Source organism: Cajanus cajan, chromosome 3 (genome assembly GCF_000230855.2).
Source record: "Cajanus cajan strain Asha chromosome 3, NIPB_CcT2T_4, whole genome shotgun sequence".
Lineage (NCBI taxonomy): Eukaryota > Viridiplantae > Streptophyta > Magnoliopsida > Fabales > Fabaceae > Cajanus > Cajanus cajan.
In genome coordinates, this window is record NC_138519.1 from 18,301,411 (window position 1) to 18,315,823 (window position 14,413).

A 14,413-nucleotide genomic window follows, 5' to 3' on the forward strand; every position below is an offset into this window, starting at 1 on the left:
AGAGAGAGAGAAATTTAGAAGAACTTAAAATTTTAGAAATTGTAGAACTTTCATAAGTTTCTTTTTACTTGTAGTATTATCATATTATTTAATTAATAATTAAAAATAGAATTGTGTCAAAAAATAAATTATTTATGGATAAACATAAAATATAACTAATATATTTTAAAAATTTATTTATACAAATTCTTAATACATAATATATATATATATATATATATTTAAATATAATGTTTGTATATTTATTATAAATTTTAGTTATATATAAGTAATATTTATATATAAAATACTAATTATAATAATTATTTTTTAAATTTACGATAAATAATTTATATAGTATAATGAACTTTTTGAAATTATCATTGATATTTTTCAAGGTATATTAAATTTAATTTAAAAATAAAGTTGAGAATAATAGATTAAATATTTAAAGAGAGTCTTTTAGTTATCATAAGATAGAAATTAGTATTTAATATATTGAAATTGATTCTAATAATTTTTGTTTTTGTAACTAACATATTTTAGAAATATAATTTTGAATTTTTAAATAATTTATAAATTAAAAAATTATATAAATATTATAATTAGTAATAAAAGCAATATATTTTTTTATCTAATCGTTACGATAAATTATTATAATTAGTTGTTACAATTTAATTATCAATTTTTTTTACTGAACTTTAAGTGGTATATTATTTAACCTAAAATAATTATTTAATATATTTCTATTGTAATCAAATTATATATTATTTCATTGTATTTAATTTACAGTTAATTATAACAAAATCTAAGTCGATAACTCACTTCAATTGGCGGTTTTTTTTCGGTTTTTATAAAACGCCAAAAAATATTATAATTTTAAGGGTTATTTTAACAAATAATTAAATTTTTCGGTGGTTAGCAACCTCCACAATGTTTACCAATATAATTGAATTATTTTTTCTAAAAAACTTAAGAAAAAAAGGTTTAGACTTAATTCAAAATAATGTCTCTGCTTCAACTCACTGATCGGATATGTTCCTCACCAACATCGCCAACTTCCTCCTCTACCATCCGCAAAACGCAGCTCCTTGGCGTCATTTTCGAGGACCTCATTCGCGTTTCCAATTCCAACTCCGTTTTGTTCTCTTACTTTCTCATCCTCTGAGCCTCGAGATCAAAACGCTAATTGAAGATTGCTCCAATGGAAGAAGCAAGTTCAATCTGCTCGTGCAAATCGAAACCGTCGCCGACACCTTCCACAGGCTCACCGGAGAACTCTCCACGCTCCTCGATGTTTTCCCTCTCCAAGAACTCCACCTAAACGACGACGTTCGGGAACTCGTTATCCTCCTGCGGAAACAGTGCTCTGAATCCATACCGTTCGTCGAAGCCGAACAAATTTCTTGTGTAAGTTGTTGCTATCCGTATAAATACGAAGATCTGTGCTGCAAGTGTTGTAAGATTTGACTTTCTTTTCTTTTATTGGATTTTCATTTTATGATCAGATTGGTGTTGATAACATGTGCATAATCGTAGATGTTGTGAAACGGCAACCCTTAGGTTTACCAACTGAAGAAAAAATAAGCAATGCAATGGGTGAAGTTGGACCTTCAATAACACTGGCCAGCTTATCAGAGACTCTAGCATTTGCTGTAGGATCATTTGTTTCTATGCCAGCATGCCGTGTTTTCTCCATGATTGCAGGTTAAAGAATTTTCTCCTCTCTCCCTGTATTTTGGACAAAAGGAATACTGAATTGACATCTTTGTATGCTGAATTGAAAATTTTAACCTATACATATAAAAAGAAGGGTAAAAATACAACTCCTTTAGAAAGTGATTTTACAATTTCTTAACTCGCGGATTTTCTTTTCTATAGCTTTGGCAGTTCTACTGGACTTCCTTCTACAAATTACTGCCTTTGTAGCTTTGGTTACATTAGACTTTAATGCTTCAACATGAAAGGACTCTCATGTAATGAAACATCAAACATGTTAAGGATATAATTCACTCTTAAGTATCCACCTTGTAAGTTGTAAATTAAACTTTTACTTTTAAATTGATGCTCAATAATTGTTTATATATCTAACATTTCCATTAAAGAATAATCATGAATTATTTTCAGCTTCTGTTGGTATTTTGTATTTTAAACTTTTTTCTCTCCTTGTTTATATATGGTTCTAATCATATCCTAATCAAAGTGTAGGCAATAGGCAGGAAAGAGATGGATTGCTGACACGATATATGAAGGTAAAGTCATATTTAGTTCACGGGTTGATCAAGTATAAACTAATTTTTTTTTTATTGTAGTACCTATGTTCTATGAATTCAATTTTATTGTTTTCTTATTATATATGGTGATCATAGGCACAAAATTCTGAAGATAATTGTACATTGTTTGAGATAAGTTAAATAAATAGGGGAGAATGAGGATGGAATGGGCATTCAGTGAGTGGGAACATTTGCAAGTAAAAGAGAAATCCTCTGTGAAAGGGAAACTGTTGGAGAACTACTTTTCCTTGTTGTGTTTATTTTGAATAAATTGGTAAAGTTGTAGCTGAATTGGTGATGTTTCTATGTTTATTTATTTCACGATGACTAAATTCATAATCATGTGTTCATGTAGGTTAGGGTAAAAAATCTTAAACTTGTTGGTAGTGATGGCTGGAACCTAATGCGAGAAGGTGAACCAAAGAAGCAGGTCTTGCATTTTGATTCCTAACTGGTTACTTTTATTTCTCTGTTCATGGTTTGCAGCTTTGATTCATCCATTGTTTTATCTATGCATACATCCTAACTTACAATCTTAAAATTGTGTAGAAACAATATGCTGCTTTGGTGTGGATTTCTCGACCTCTAAAGGATGAAGATTTTCAATGTGTTTCTTCTCTCAAGGATTTGGTGAGCTTTTATGTTGTCTATTTCTTGTTATCAAACTTGTATTTTGTAAAAAAAGTTTAACATACAAAAGCATCACTTGTGTTGTTTTTGATCTTTTTTGCAAGTCTGCATAATTTGATTTAGGCTGAGTAGTGCTCAAAATTGTGTCTGTCTACTTTTGTAATGCATGCTGATTTTAATTCTGCATTAAAGCCTGTGATTTATCCATGTCTGTTATGACATGGCCCAAAAGAAATAGTAAGAACAGAGAGAGAAAAGAGAAAAAAAATTCATCTCTGCCAAGGGAATGGATCCCTTCAACCAAGATTATCAAAATCTGACCCTATACAGTATCTGAGTTTCCCTATATTTATATTTATATTTATCCCTAGGTGCAAAACAAATTCCCTTCAATTACTAATTGTCTAACTCCCTTCCTTTTCCTTCTAGTGTACACACACATATAAATATATGCATGCCATGAATCCATTTCTGTGTAGTGCTTATATAATTATATTGATCTGCTATTGCATCATGTTTAGATGCAAATACTGCTACAATTGATTAAAAATAGGTCCTATTGTTCTTACTAGTCAATTTGGTTAATGTTGTGATTGTTGTCCAATCAATCACATACATTAGTATCAAATTTATTTTCATCTAAAAACCTGATGGAAATAATAGATCCCAAGTTTCAACTTCAAGATAAGATTGAGGAAATGAAGCATGATAATTGATTTCATATTCTTGACTTCTTTGAAATTTTGTTATAGTTTGAGCAAGGTTCTTTAATGCGAATCAACACCTACCACATAGAACCAACTAAATGTATGTGAAGCTTTGGTGGGTTAAGTAGAGTTTTTTAAGCAAGTAACCATCAAATACAGTTCTTAGCTTTTGGTCCATCAAGTCCCATGTTGTGCCACTCAATGCTTTCCATCAAATTACTTGCTACTAAAACCTTGTCATTGCAAAATCTTGACTTTTAGATATGAAATTACATAGTCTATCATTTAAGAATTACCAGTGAAGTGGAATTTTTTATTCCCTTGTATTGCCTAAAATCTTTATATTCTAAGCATGTTATGTTATTGACATTATTTCTTACATATTTTGACTTAATATTTTTGTGCTATTTGACATGCTAAAGGTTATAGCTGCAACAGTAGCAAGTGATCCAGAGAAATACACTGAAGCGTTTCTTGGGAAGCCAAATGCAGAGTATTGTAATTGGATTCTTGACTCGGAGAAGTGGGGAGGTTAGTTGGCTTATGTTTTCCTAATCAATGTTTTTTTTTTAAATATAAAAGAATAATGGAGATATTGGCCATTTTTACTCTGCAATTTTGAACTGCTTCTTTTGGTGGCCAATGTATGAATGTAAAACCTCAAGTGTGGAGAAATCATTTTTATTTGGAACTTGGAAGGCAATGAAACTTGCTCTAAGTGAGGTTGATTTAACATCTATAGTTTTAACTTCTTTGGCTTTTAAGAAACTTTGCTAACATAAATATATTACGAAGTATATAAGAGTAAAATAGATTATTTTCCTGAAACATTAAGAGGCATAAAAATTTAATTAAATTTTGAAAGAAAAAAAGTAAACATCTTGATGACTAGACAATCTTCTGCAACAATTGGAAATTGTTTAAATTTCAGTTTTTTTTTCTAAAAGTAGGCTCCTGATTTAAATTTTGTGGGTATGGCGACTGTAGATCTGACAGTTATTAATGACACCAGTAATGCGAGTTGTGGCGGCTTTTAACCGCCAGAAACTACCAAAATAACCGCTACAAATCACACATTTTTTTTGTAGTGACTATTATATTATATATTAGTTGTTAAAAATAAATTATATTATTTTTTAAAAAAGTACTTATATATTCAAATTTAAAGTAAAAAGACGTATTACTTAAACAATGAAATTTGCACTTTCAATGATAATAAGATAATTGTTAACTAATTAATAAAATATAAACTTGCGAATAATAAAGTTTATAAATTTACAAATCCATAACAATGATATTATCCAAAGTATTCTTTAACTGTCAAAGGGGGAAGGGGGTTAAGATATTAAATGAGATTATTAAAGTCTAAGTGCATGTTTGGATGCACAGTGACACAACCATCAATGCATGTTTTTAGGAACATATTGTAGAGAAGCTTCAAGGCCAACGTAAATTTCCAATGCAATATATGTTGTATCTAACACTATAAATTACCTTGTTAAATGGAGAGTAAAATATAGAGTATTCAGCATTAGAAATAGAAAATTGTTTTACCTCTAGTTTATCATATGTGAAAAAAGCAAAATGAGAAGATGCTTGGTTTAAATTTATAAACCAAATTTCAGGAAAAAAAAAACGATATTAACAATAAAAGCTTACTTCTAACTCAAATGATTATAGCAAGAAGCAAGGGCCATAAGGTAATAAGTTTGAGAAGGTCTTCCCATCAACAACGTATAAAACGTAAATTAAGTCAACTTATTGTAATTAATATGTTCTTGTGGATTATAAGTCTAAATTCAAAAGTAAAGAATCGACATACATGTTATTCCTGACAAACCTTTCTCAAATCGAAATAAAATTGAAATGATTGCTTACACATTAGTGGGGATCCAGGGATATGATTGCTTGCACATTAGTGGGGATCCAGGGATAGTGGAAGTTAGCTTTTAAAACAAAAGATTCCAAAGTAAAAACTTCTGATAAAAAAATGCAAAGAGACTGAACAACTTACTGGATATTCATTGGCAAGATTAGGCTCATAAAAATCATAGGCATAAGCCATATGACTTCCCCTGAATTTGCTTTCAAAATCAATGGGAGCATTAGGAGCAATTAGCATTACTACAAGAAACTTGACTTCTAGAGATGGACAAAAACTGTCACTAAAAGTTAAAAAACTGTTGGTATAACTCATTTATACATTAGGAGCAATTAGCATGGCAAATGTGGCAGCTCCACCACTAGGCTGAGCAGGTCCTTTAGCATAGAACTGAGTAAAAAAAGGGTCAGTGACACATGCTTGAGTTGAGACTAACCACATTGTACAACAAAATGTAGGATATTTATCTGAGTTCTTCTAGTTGTTCTTAGAATTGCACATTTAAAATGGAATGCAAAACATGTTCACTATTACTAAATATGGAAATGTTTTTACAACACTGTCAATGCAAACAAGTCAATAGCATCCATCCAATGAACTGCTCTCCATTTGACATTCCTAACATTGACTGCTGAAAACCCCCAACCCAACATTAAATACTTGAATCTATGGTTTAATTGTTTCACATATAGTTACATATTTATATCAGTTAAGTTCTTGAACTATAACAACCCCATTCTATAATTTAGTGAATTACCATAACCCTTTAGAATAAACACCTTCAAATCATCTGTCTACTCTAGCAATTCAATCTATCCACACAGAAACTAGCATCTTAATAAACATGCAGAATACATTAGCATAATAAAATCTAGGCATTAGTTAATATGGATTTTGATCAAAAGTGGAAAAGAAAAGGGAATACAGGAGTATGTAACTGCTTTTGGTCTCCACTTTTTAGTGGACCATTGTACCCTTCAAATGTAAAAAAATCTTATATTTTCTTTGAATAACTATACACAACTTTCTAATATTATGTTTATATATAACTATTAGATACACAAGCAATCCCTCTAGTTTTTTTTTATAAATATTTTGTAATTATTTTAGTGATTTTGTTTTTGTAACTGACATATAACAATTTTTTATTTAAAATATCTTAATTATTTTGGTCAACTTTTTTTTTTGTGATTGAAACATTTCAAATTTAAGTTTTAAAATAATTTAATAAATTAAAAAAAGTTTATAAAGTTAAGGTTTAGTAGATTTTCTTTTTTTTATTAGAAATATCTTCTGATAAAAATGATTTATAAATTTTTCATTCATCTAGTGATATTTTTTAGTAACAACCAAATGTAAAAGATTTAATTTAAAATTATAAATAATTTGATAACCAAAAAAAGGTTTTATGAATATTATAATTATTATGATCATTTTTTTAACTATATTATTTCAAATCTAAATTTTTTTATATAATTTGATAAATTAAAAAAACATTTAAAATTAACAGTTTAGAAATTTAAGTTTAGGGTTTATTGGATTTTTTATATATTAGAATTATCTTCTTTAAAAAGGGAATTAAAAAACTCATTATTATTCTAGTAATTTTATTTTTTTAACTGACATATAACAAATTTTTTATTTAAAAATATCGTAATAAATTTGGTGAAAGTTGAAATATTTAAAATTTATAGATAATTTGTTAAATAAAAAAGGTTAAAATTAAAAAACAAATGTTACTTAAAAAAGAATTAATTAATCCAAATTTTTACACATGGTGTAAAATAAAGAAATTCAAAATATAGTTAATTTTTTATTTATCACATATATCTTTAAATTAAAATTTAATATTTTTTTATAACAAATTTAACAAAAATATTTTAGGAATTGTTTTATCTTCTTATCAAATATAATTTTGTTTATTATCTAAAATATTAATAATTCAAAATAATTGTAAAGTTGTCGGTTTATATAGTCATTCATTAGGTCTTTATTCATCATTCAATTATGTGTTTTGACTCTAATTAGGACTATCTTAAGTTTCTATATAGAGCACATTTTGTCATCAAACCTCTTTCCAAAAACGTCTCTCAAAAGAATGGCAAGAAGAAACAAAGATAATCAGTCAACAAACAAATCAACTGGGATACAACCAATTGCTCGGAAGGAGATGAAGAAAACAACAAAACGGTTACAAGAAATCATTTATATTTCTTCTAGGTTCTTTCATTTAAAACCCATTATTTAATTTTATTATTTTATGTGATTTTTAATTAAATTCTCTAATATATTTTTACAATTACAGTACAAGTGTTCATCAAATATCTTAGCCAAAAAATGACAGAGAAAAATACTATAATATCTCGGATGCGTCATCAACCATAAAAGTTTTTGAAAGTAGGATTAATAAGGATGTGGAACAAGCTAGTGGGATAGATCCATTAATAGTCACTTTCAATAGCTTAGCCAGGATGATAGTGGATAATTATCCTAAATTGAAGTTCACACTTTCTCCATCAGGACTTCCAATAGTTATTGATAATAACTAACAGACTTGTTCAATTAATTCACATCAAACACCTTCAAGAGGAGAGTGAAAGTAGAAGGATGTTGTTTGATCATTATGAAGTAGATAATGAATATTATATAAATTATCAACCAATGTCTCCGTATATATTTGATTGAAGAATTGTCTATGTTCAAATACCAAAAATAAGTTATATATATATATATATATTGATAATAAAATTAATTAATAATAATAATATTATTATTATATATATAACTTACTTTTGGTATTTGAACATAGACAATTCTTCCATCAATTATATACGAAGACATTGGTTGATAATTTATATAATATTCATTATCTGTTTCATAATGATTAAACAATATCCTTCTACTTTCACTTTGACTGTCTACTCTTGAAGGAATTTGATGTGAATTAGTTGAACAAGTTTGTTGGTTATTATCAATAACTATTGGAAGTCCTGATAAAGAAAGTGCAAACTTCAATTTAGGATAATTGTCCACATCCTGGCTAAGCTATTCAAAGTGACTATTAATGGATCCATCCCACTGGCTTGTTCAACATCCTTATCAATCCTACTTTCAACAACTTTTATGGGTGATGACGCATCCGAGATATTATAGTATTTTTCTCTATCATTTTTTGGCTGAGATATTTGATGAGCACTTGTACTATAATTGTAAAAAAAATATTAGAAAATTTAATTAAAAATCACATAAAATAATGAAATTAAATAATGGGTTTTAAATGAAAGCACCTAGAAGAAATATAAACAATTTCTTGAAACTGTTTTGTTGATCTCCTTCCGAGCAATTGGTTGTATCCTAGTTGATTTGTTTGTTAACCGATTACCTTTGTTTCTTCTTGGCATTCTTTCGAGAGACATTTTTGGAAAGAGGATTGATGACAAAATGTATTCTATATAGAAACTTAAGATAGTCATAATTAGAGTCAGAACACATAATTGAATGATGAATAAAGACCTAATGAATGACTATATATAAACCAACAACTTTACAATTATTTTGAATTATTGATATTTTAGATAATAAACAAAATTATATTTTATAAGAAGATAAAACAATTCCAAAAATATTTTTGTTAAATTTGTTATAAAAATATTAAATTTTAATTTAAAGATATGTGTGATAAATAAAAAATTAACTGTATTTTGAATTTCTTTATTTTACACCATGTTTAAAAATTTGGATTAATTAATTATTTTTTAAGTAACCATTATTTTTTAATTTTAACCTTATTTATTTAACAAATTATCTATAAATTTTAAATATTTCAACTTTCACCAAACTTATTACGATATCTTTAAATAAAATTTTTGTTATATGTCAGTTAAATTTTTTTTTACTAGAATTATAATGAATTTTTTAATTCCTTTTTTATAGAAGATAATTCTAATATAAAAAAATCCAACAAACCCTAAAACTTAAATTTCTAAACTGTTAATTTTAAATGTTTTTTTAATTTATCAAATTATATAAAAAAAATTAGATTTGAAATAATATAGTTAAAAAAATTACCATAATAATTATAATATTCATAAAACCTTTTTTTAGTTACCAAATTATTTATAATTTTTAAATTAAATCATTTACATTTTCTTGTTACTAAAAAATATCACTAGATGAATGAAAAATTTATAAATCATTTTTATCTAAAGATAATTCTAATATATAAAAAAAATCCACTAAACCTTGACTATATAAACTGTGTTTTTAATTTATTAAATTATCTTAAATTTAAATTTGAAATGTTTCAATTACGAAAAAAATTGACCAAAATAATTAAGATATTTTAAAATAAAAAAGTGTTATATGTCAGTTACAAAAACAAAATCACTAGAATAATTACAAAATATTTATAAAAAAAATAGAGGGATTGCTTGTGTCTCTAATAGTTATACTCAGACATAATATTATAAAGTTATATATAGTTATTTAAAGAGAATATACAAAAAAAAAAATTACATCTGAGGGGTATAATGATCCACTAAAAAGTGGAGACTAAAAGCAGTTACATATGTGACACCTTCTACCCCACATACATAATACACAATAATTATAAAGTACATCCCTGAGTAAATGAAACTTTCTTAAAAATAAGGTTTCAAAATACATAGATAGAGAGTTCGCATTCATATTTCGTAAATCGTAGTCCAATGCAGAAATAATGAAAAAATAAAACATTAATCTTTCCAAAATAAATAACAGTAATGAAACTTCAATGTTAATCCTAACTAAGCCCCGATGTCACATATCATATCAGAGCAAAGCCCAACATTGAAGCCTAAGCTTCGTCACCGACATCCTCAGCCTCATGCTAATAATTACATGTATAACAATCAAGGCAAACAACACAAAAGAAAAGGGAGTGAGAAACATCTCACTTTGGCTCACAGTGTAGGAATACACACCTGATAGCTAAACACAAACAAACATGTATATTTGTACATAACATAGATAAATTAACAATAATATCGCATTTCACTCATCAAAGGCATAAAAATCACTTTAACATATAACATTAAAATGCACATGTAATGGACACAAACTACATATTATCATGCATGTGGCACCAGTAACACATATCATGTAACACCCCAGTTTTCATGCTTTTTAATGAGGGTAATTTAGTAATTTTTAGGGTGACTTAGTAGCCCAGAACGGGCCGTTCCAAACTACCAAAACAAGTGTGATTTAGTATCCCAGAACGGGTCGTCCCAAACTAGAACGAGCCGTTCCAAACTACTAAAATGGCTAACAGATTCTAGTTGGGAACGGGGCGTTCCAAACCACCAAAAAGACCTGTAACCCTAGTTGAGAACAGGTCGTTTTGGTTTTAGAACGGGTCGTTCCGAATTCAAAACGGGCCGTTCTAAATTTGAAACGGGCCGTTCTGACCACTCCTGAAATCTATAAATAGAGCACTTTGGTGGTGTTTCTGGACACACTCTCTAGAGACCAAGGAGAACCAATAGAAGAAGATCGACCAGATTTTGCTCTAGCTTCGTCTTCTGCTCATCCAGGTAAGGGGGGAGTGAGAAACCTCGCTCGGGGTGTGAGAATAATTATTGGGTAGTAGGATTGGCTCCCAATCCCTTGCTTGATGCATGCTTCTAGGAACAGGCAACATATGAACGTTTTCTATTTTGCCTCCTGATTGTTCTATTGGGCTTCTTGTTAGATGTGATGTGTATATGTGATTGATTTTGAGAATGATCATGTTTTTGATATGTATTAGAGTGCTCTATGGGTTCCTACGGGAAATCCTATGAGAAACAGGCAAAATAGGAATGTTTTCTATTTTGCTTTTTGATTCTTTCGTTGTGTTCCTTATTGGATGTGATGTATGAATATGTGATTGATTTTGAAAATGAATATGTTTTGATATGAATTATAGTGCTCTGTGGGTTCTTGAGAGAACCCTATGAGAAACAGACAAAATATGAATGTTTTCTTTTTTACTTTTTGAATGCTCTGTTGTGTTCCTTGTGTGATGTAGAGTGTAAATATGTATTTAATTTCAAAATTAGATATGTTTTGATATAAATTAGAGTGCTCAGTAGGTTCTTGTGTGAAACCCTATAAGAAACAATTGTGAATAAGACTGTGTGAAATATGAACAAATGACATGAGATATGATGTGAATGAGAATGTGCTAATGTGAACACTATCACTATGCGAATGTGAAATGTGATAAGACACGAAATTCTATGACAAGTGAAGTGATGAGTCCATGAGTTTGTGAACATGTGACATGCATCATGTGCATATATGAGATAACAAAGTGTGCCTTAGGGTCATTGGTGATGTAACATGCTAACAAGGTGTACCTTAGGGTCACCAGTGATGTAACAAGCTAACAAGGTGTACCTTAGGGTCACTAGTGATGTAATAAGCTAACAAGGTATACCTTGGGTCACCCATGACGTAACATGCTAACAAGGTGTACCTTAGGGTCACCCATGACGTAACATGATAACAAGGTGTACCTTAGGGTCACCCACGACATAACATGATGATATGATGAGATGATATGATGAGAAATGTGATTATGAGACACGTGACTGGCGCCACATGCATTTATGAGTCGAGTCCATTAGATCATTGCATGATGAATGATTGTGCATGTGTTACTGTTGTGTGTATAATTTGAATTTGTACCTAAATAATGTGTAGCTATGGCTGTGTTTGTATGATTTGTGTATGTGTTGCCTAACTGTTATTTCTACACTTGGAACCGAGTGAGATGTTTCTCACTCCCTTATTGTTCTTTGTATGTGTTTAAAATTGTGTTGCAGGTGATCATCAACATGATGATGTTGGTGATGAGGCTTAGGATTCATTTGGATATGCTCTGGTAGGATATGTGATATTGGGGCTTAGCTAGTTTTAGCACTAGAGTTTCATTACTATTATTATGTTTTGGAAAGATTGATGTTTTATTTTGTCATCATTTCTGCATTGGACAACGATTTGAGAAATATGAATGTGAACTCTCTATATATGTGTTTTGAAACCTTATTTTTAAGAAAGTTTTATTTACTCAAGAATGTACTTTATATTTATTGTGTAATATTTATGTGGGGTAGAGGGTGTCACATATCACATGGCGTATTGCCGCTAGCAATACACGAGAGTAGTCTAAGAGTACATGCCGGGTCGCACCCTTTGTGCACTCTCACTAGAAAGACATATAACCAGGGTCTCGTCGGGATAGCTAATTCGCACAAGATACATCCCATGCACACAATGGGCGAGACTGAGACTTCCAAATCGAGCTATCCCCAAGGACTAATCCCCAAGCTTTTACACAAGGGGGTCTTTCCTAGCGATGTGTTTCATATCGTACCCTTAAAAACATTTATGCAAATGATGCATGTCAATCAAGACTCTATGCATTCTCATAGCACATTATCATGTCTCATTATCATATCACATCATCCTGTCTCATTATCATATATCATCATATCTCATGTCTCATATTCATTTTTCACATTATCTCATCATATTCACATAGTCTCCACAAAGCACTTTAATTCATATCAAAATTTGTCTATTTGCAAAAGTAAACACTTATTTGTACATCTCATTCAACAAGGGATACAACAAAACAATCAGAAGGTAAAACAGAAAATATTTGAAATTTGCTTGTTTCTCATAAGGTTCCCACAGAACCCACAGAGCAATCTAATTCATACAATAAACATTTAAAACAGTACAACTTACTCATACAATTACCTCTTCAAACAATCTTCTCTTACAATCACTAATGCATTCCCTTAGGGTTTCCCATAGGAACTCATAGAGATCTCAAATTATACAGTTATTTACATATAAGAAGAGAAAATAGAAGACACATATATAATTGGGAAAAATACCTCATAAATGAGCATACAACAAACATAGGATTGGGGACAATCCCACTACCCAACATACATTCCTACACCTAGAGCAAGGTTTCTCACTCCCTCCTTACCTCGATAAGCAGGAGCTGAAACTGAAGCAGGATCTTACTGGTCTCCTCCTCTGGGTTCCCCTTGATCTTTAGAGAGTGTAGAAGAAAATAAGTCAGAAATGAAAAATGTGCTTTTGGGAGTGTCAGAGCGTGCTATTTATAGACATCAAGAGTGGCCAGAAAGACCCCTTTCGAATCTGAAATGGCCCGTTCTAGACCCATTCATCATGTGTAAAAGTCACATCCATAACGGTCCGTTCCTCAACCAGAATGGCCCATTCTAGGGTTAAGTTTAACCCACAACAGCTATATTTGGAACAGCTCGTTCTTAAACTAGAACGACTCGTTCCCAACTAGGGTTATAGGCCATTTTAGTAGTTTGGAACGTGCTCGTTCTAGTTTGGGAACGGTCTGTTCTGAACTACTAAATATCTAGGGGTGGGTATGCGGACCGGTCCGGCCCTTTTAAGGCCCGGTCCGCGAAGTCCGCATTTTTAACGGGCCGGATAAATCCGGTCCGCTAAATAAATGGACTTAAATCTTCAAGTCCGTATCCGGCCCGTGAAGCCCGCGGATAAACGGATAAGTCCGCGGGCCCAATTAAATCTAAATTGTTTAAATGAATATTGACTCAGATTTTGAATTTCTTTTCCTTTATTTAACCTATGAAAACATGAGGAAAAAAAAAACATATAAAATGATATAAATATACTTCTAATAATAACATCAAACATTGTAAATAATAAATCAAAGTCTTAAATAACAAAATTTACACATTCTAAATTTCTAATAGAAATATTTAAGTCTCAATGCCTTTAAAATTTAAAGTCCAAGCATACCAACTATTAACCAAATATTAAAGCCTTACTACCTTAAAACTTTAAAAGTCTTAATACACAACCAAACAAATATAAAACATTTGTAAGTCCAAGTACAT

The 14,413-nt window shown here is 29.9% G+C and overlaps 1 protein-coding gene across 2 annotated transcripts; it reads left to right on the plus strand.

Moving 5' to 3' along the window:
* Positions 1 to 948: 948 nt before the first annotated feature.
* Positions 949 to 14,124, plus strand: LOC109794088 (uncharacterized). 2 transcript variants are annotated; one of them, XM_083070626.1, is made up of 7 exons: positions 949 to 1,438; positions 1,519 to 1,686; positions 2,188 to 2,231; positions 2,608 to 2,682; positions 2,802 to 2,882; positions 4,012 to 4,120; positions 12,320 to 14,124. In XM_083070626.1, the coding sequence occupies exons 1-7, from the start codon at positions 1,015 to 1,017 to the stop codon at positions 12,355 to 12,357; spliced, it is 939 nt and encodes a 312-aa protein (XP_082926752.1). In that variant the 5' UTR covers positions 949 to 1,014; the 3' UTR covers positions 12,358 to 14,124. The 2 variants fall into 2 exon arrangements, with proteins under 2 accessions (XP_082926752.1, XP_082926753.1); XM_083070627.1 differs by having other exon boundaries at positions 951 to 1,389; positions 1,488 to 1,686.
* The last annotated feature ends 289 nt before the right edge of the window (positions 14,125 to 14,413 follow it).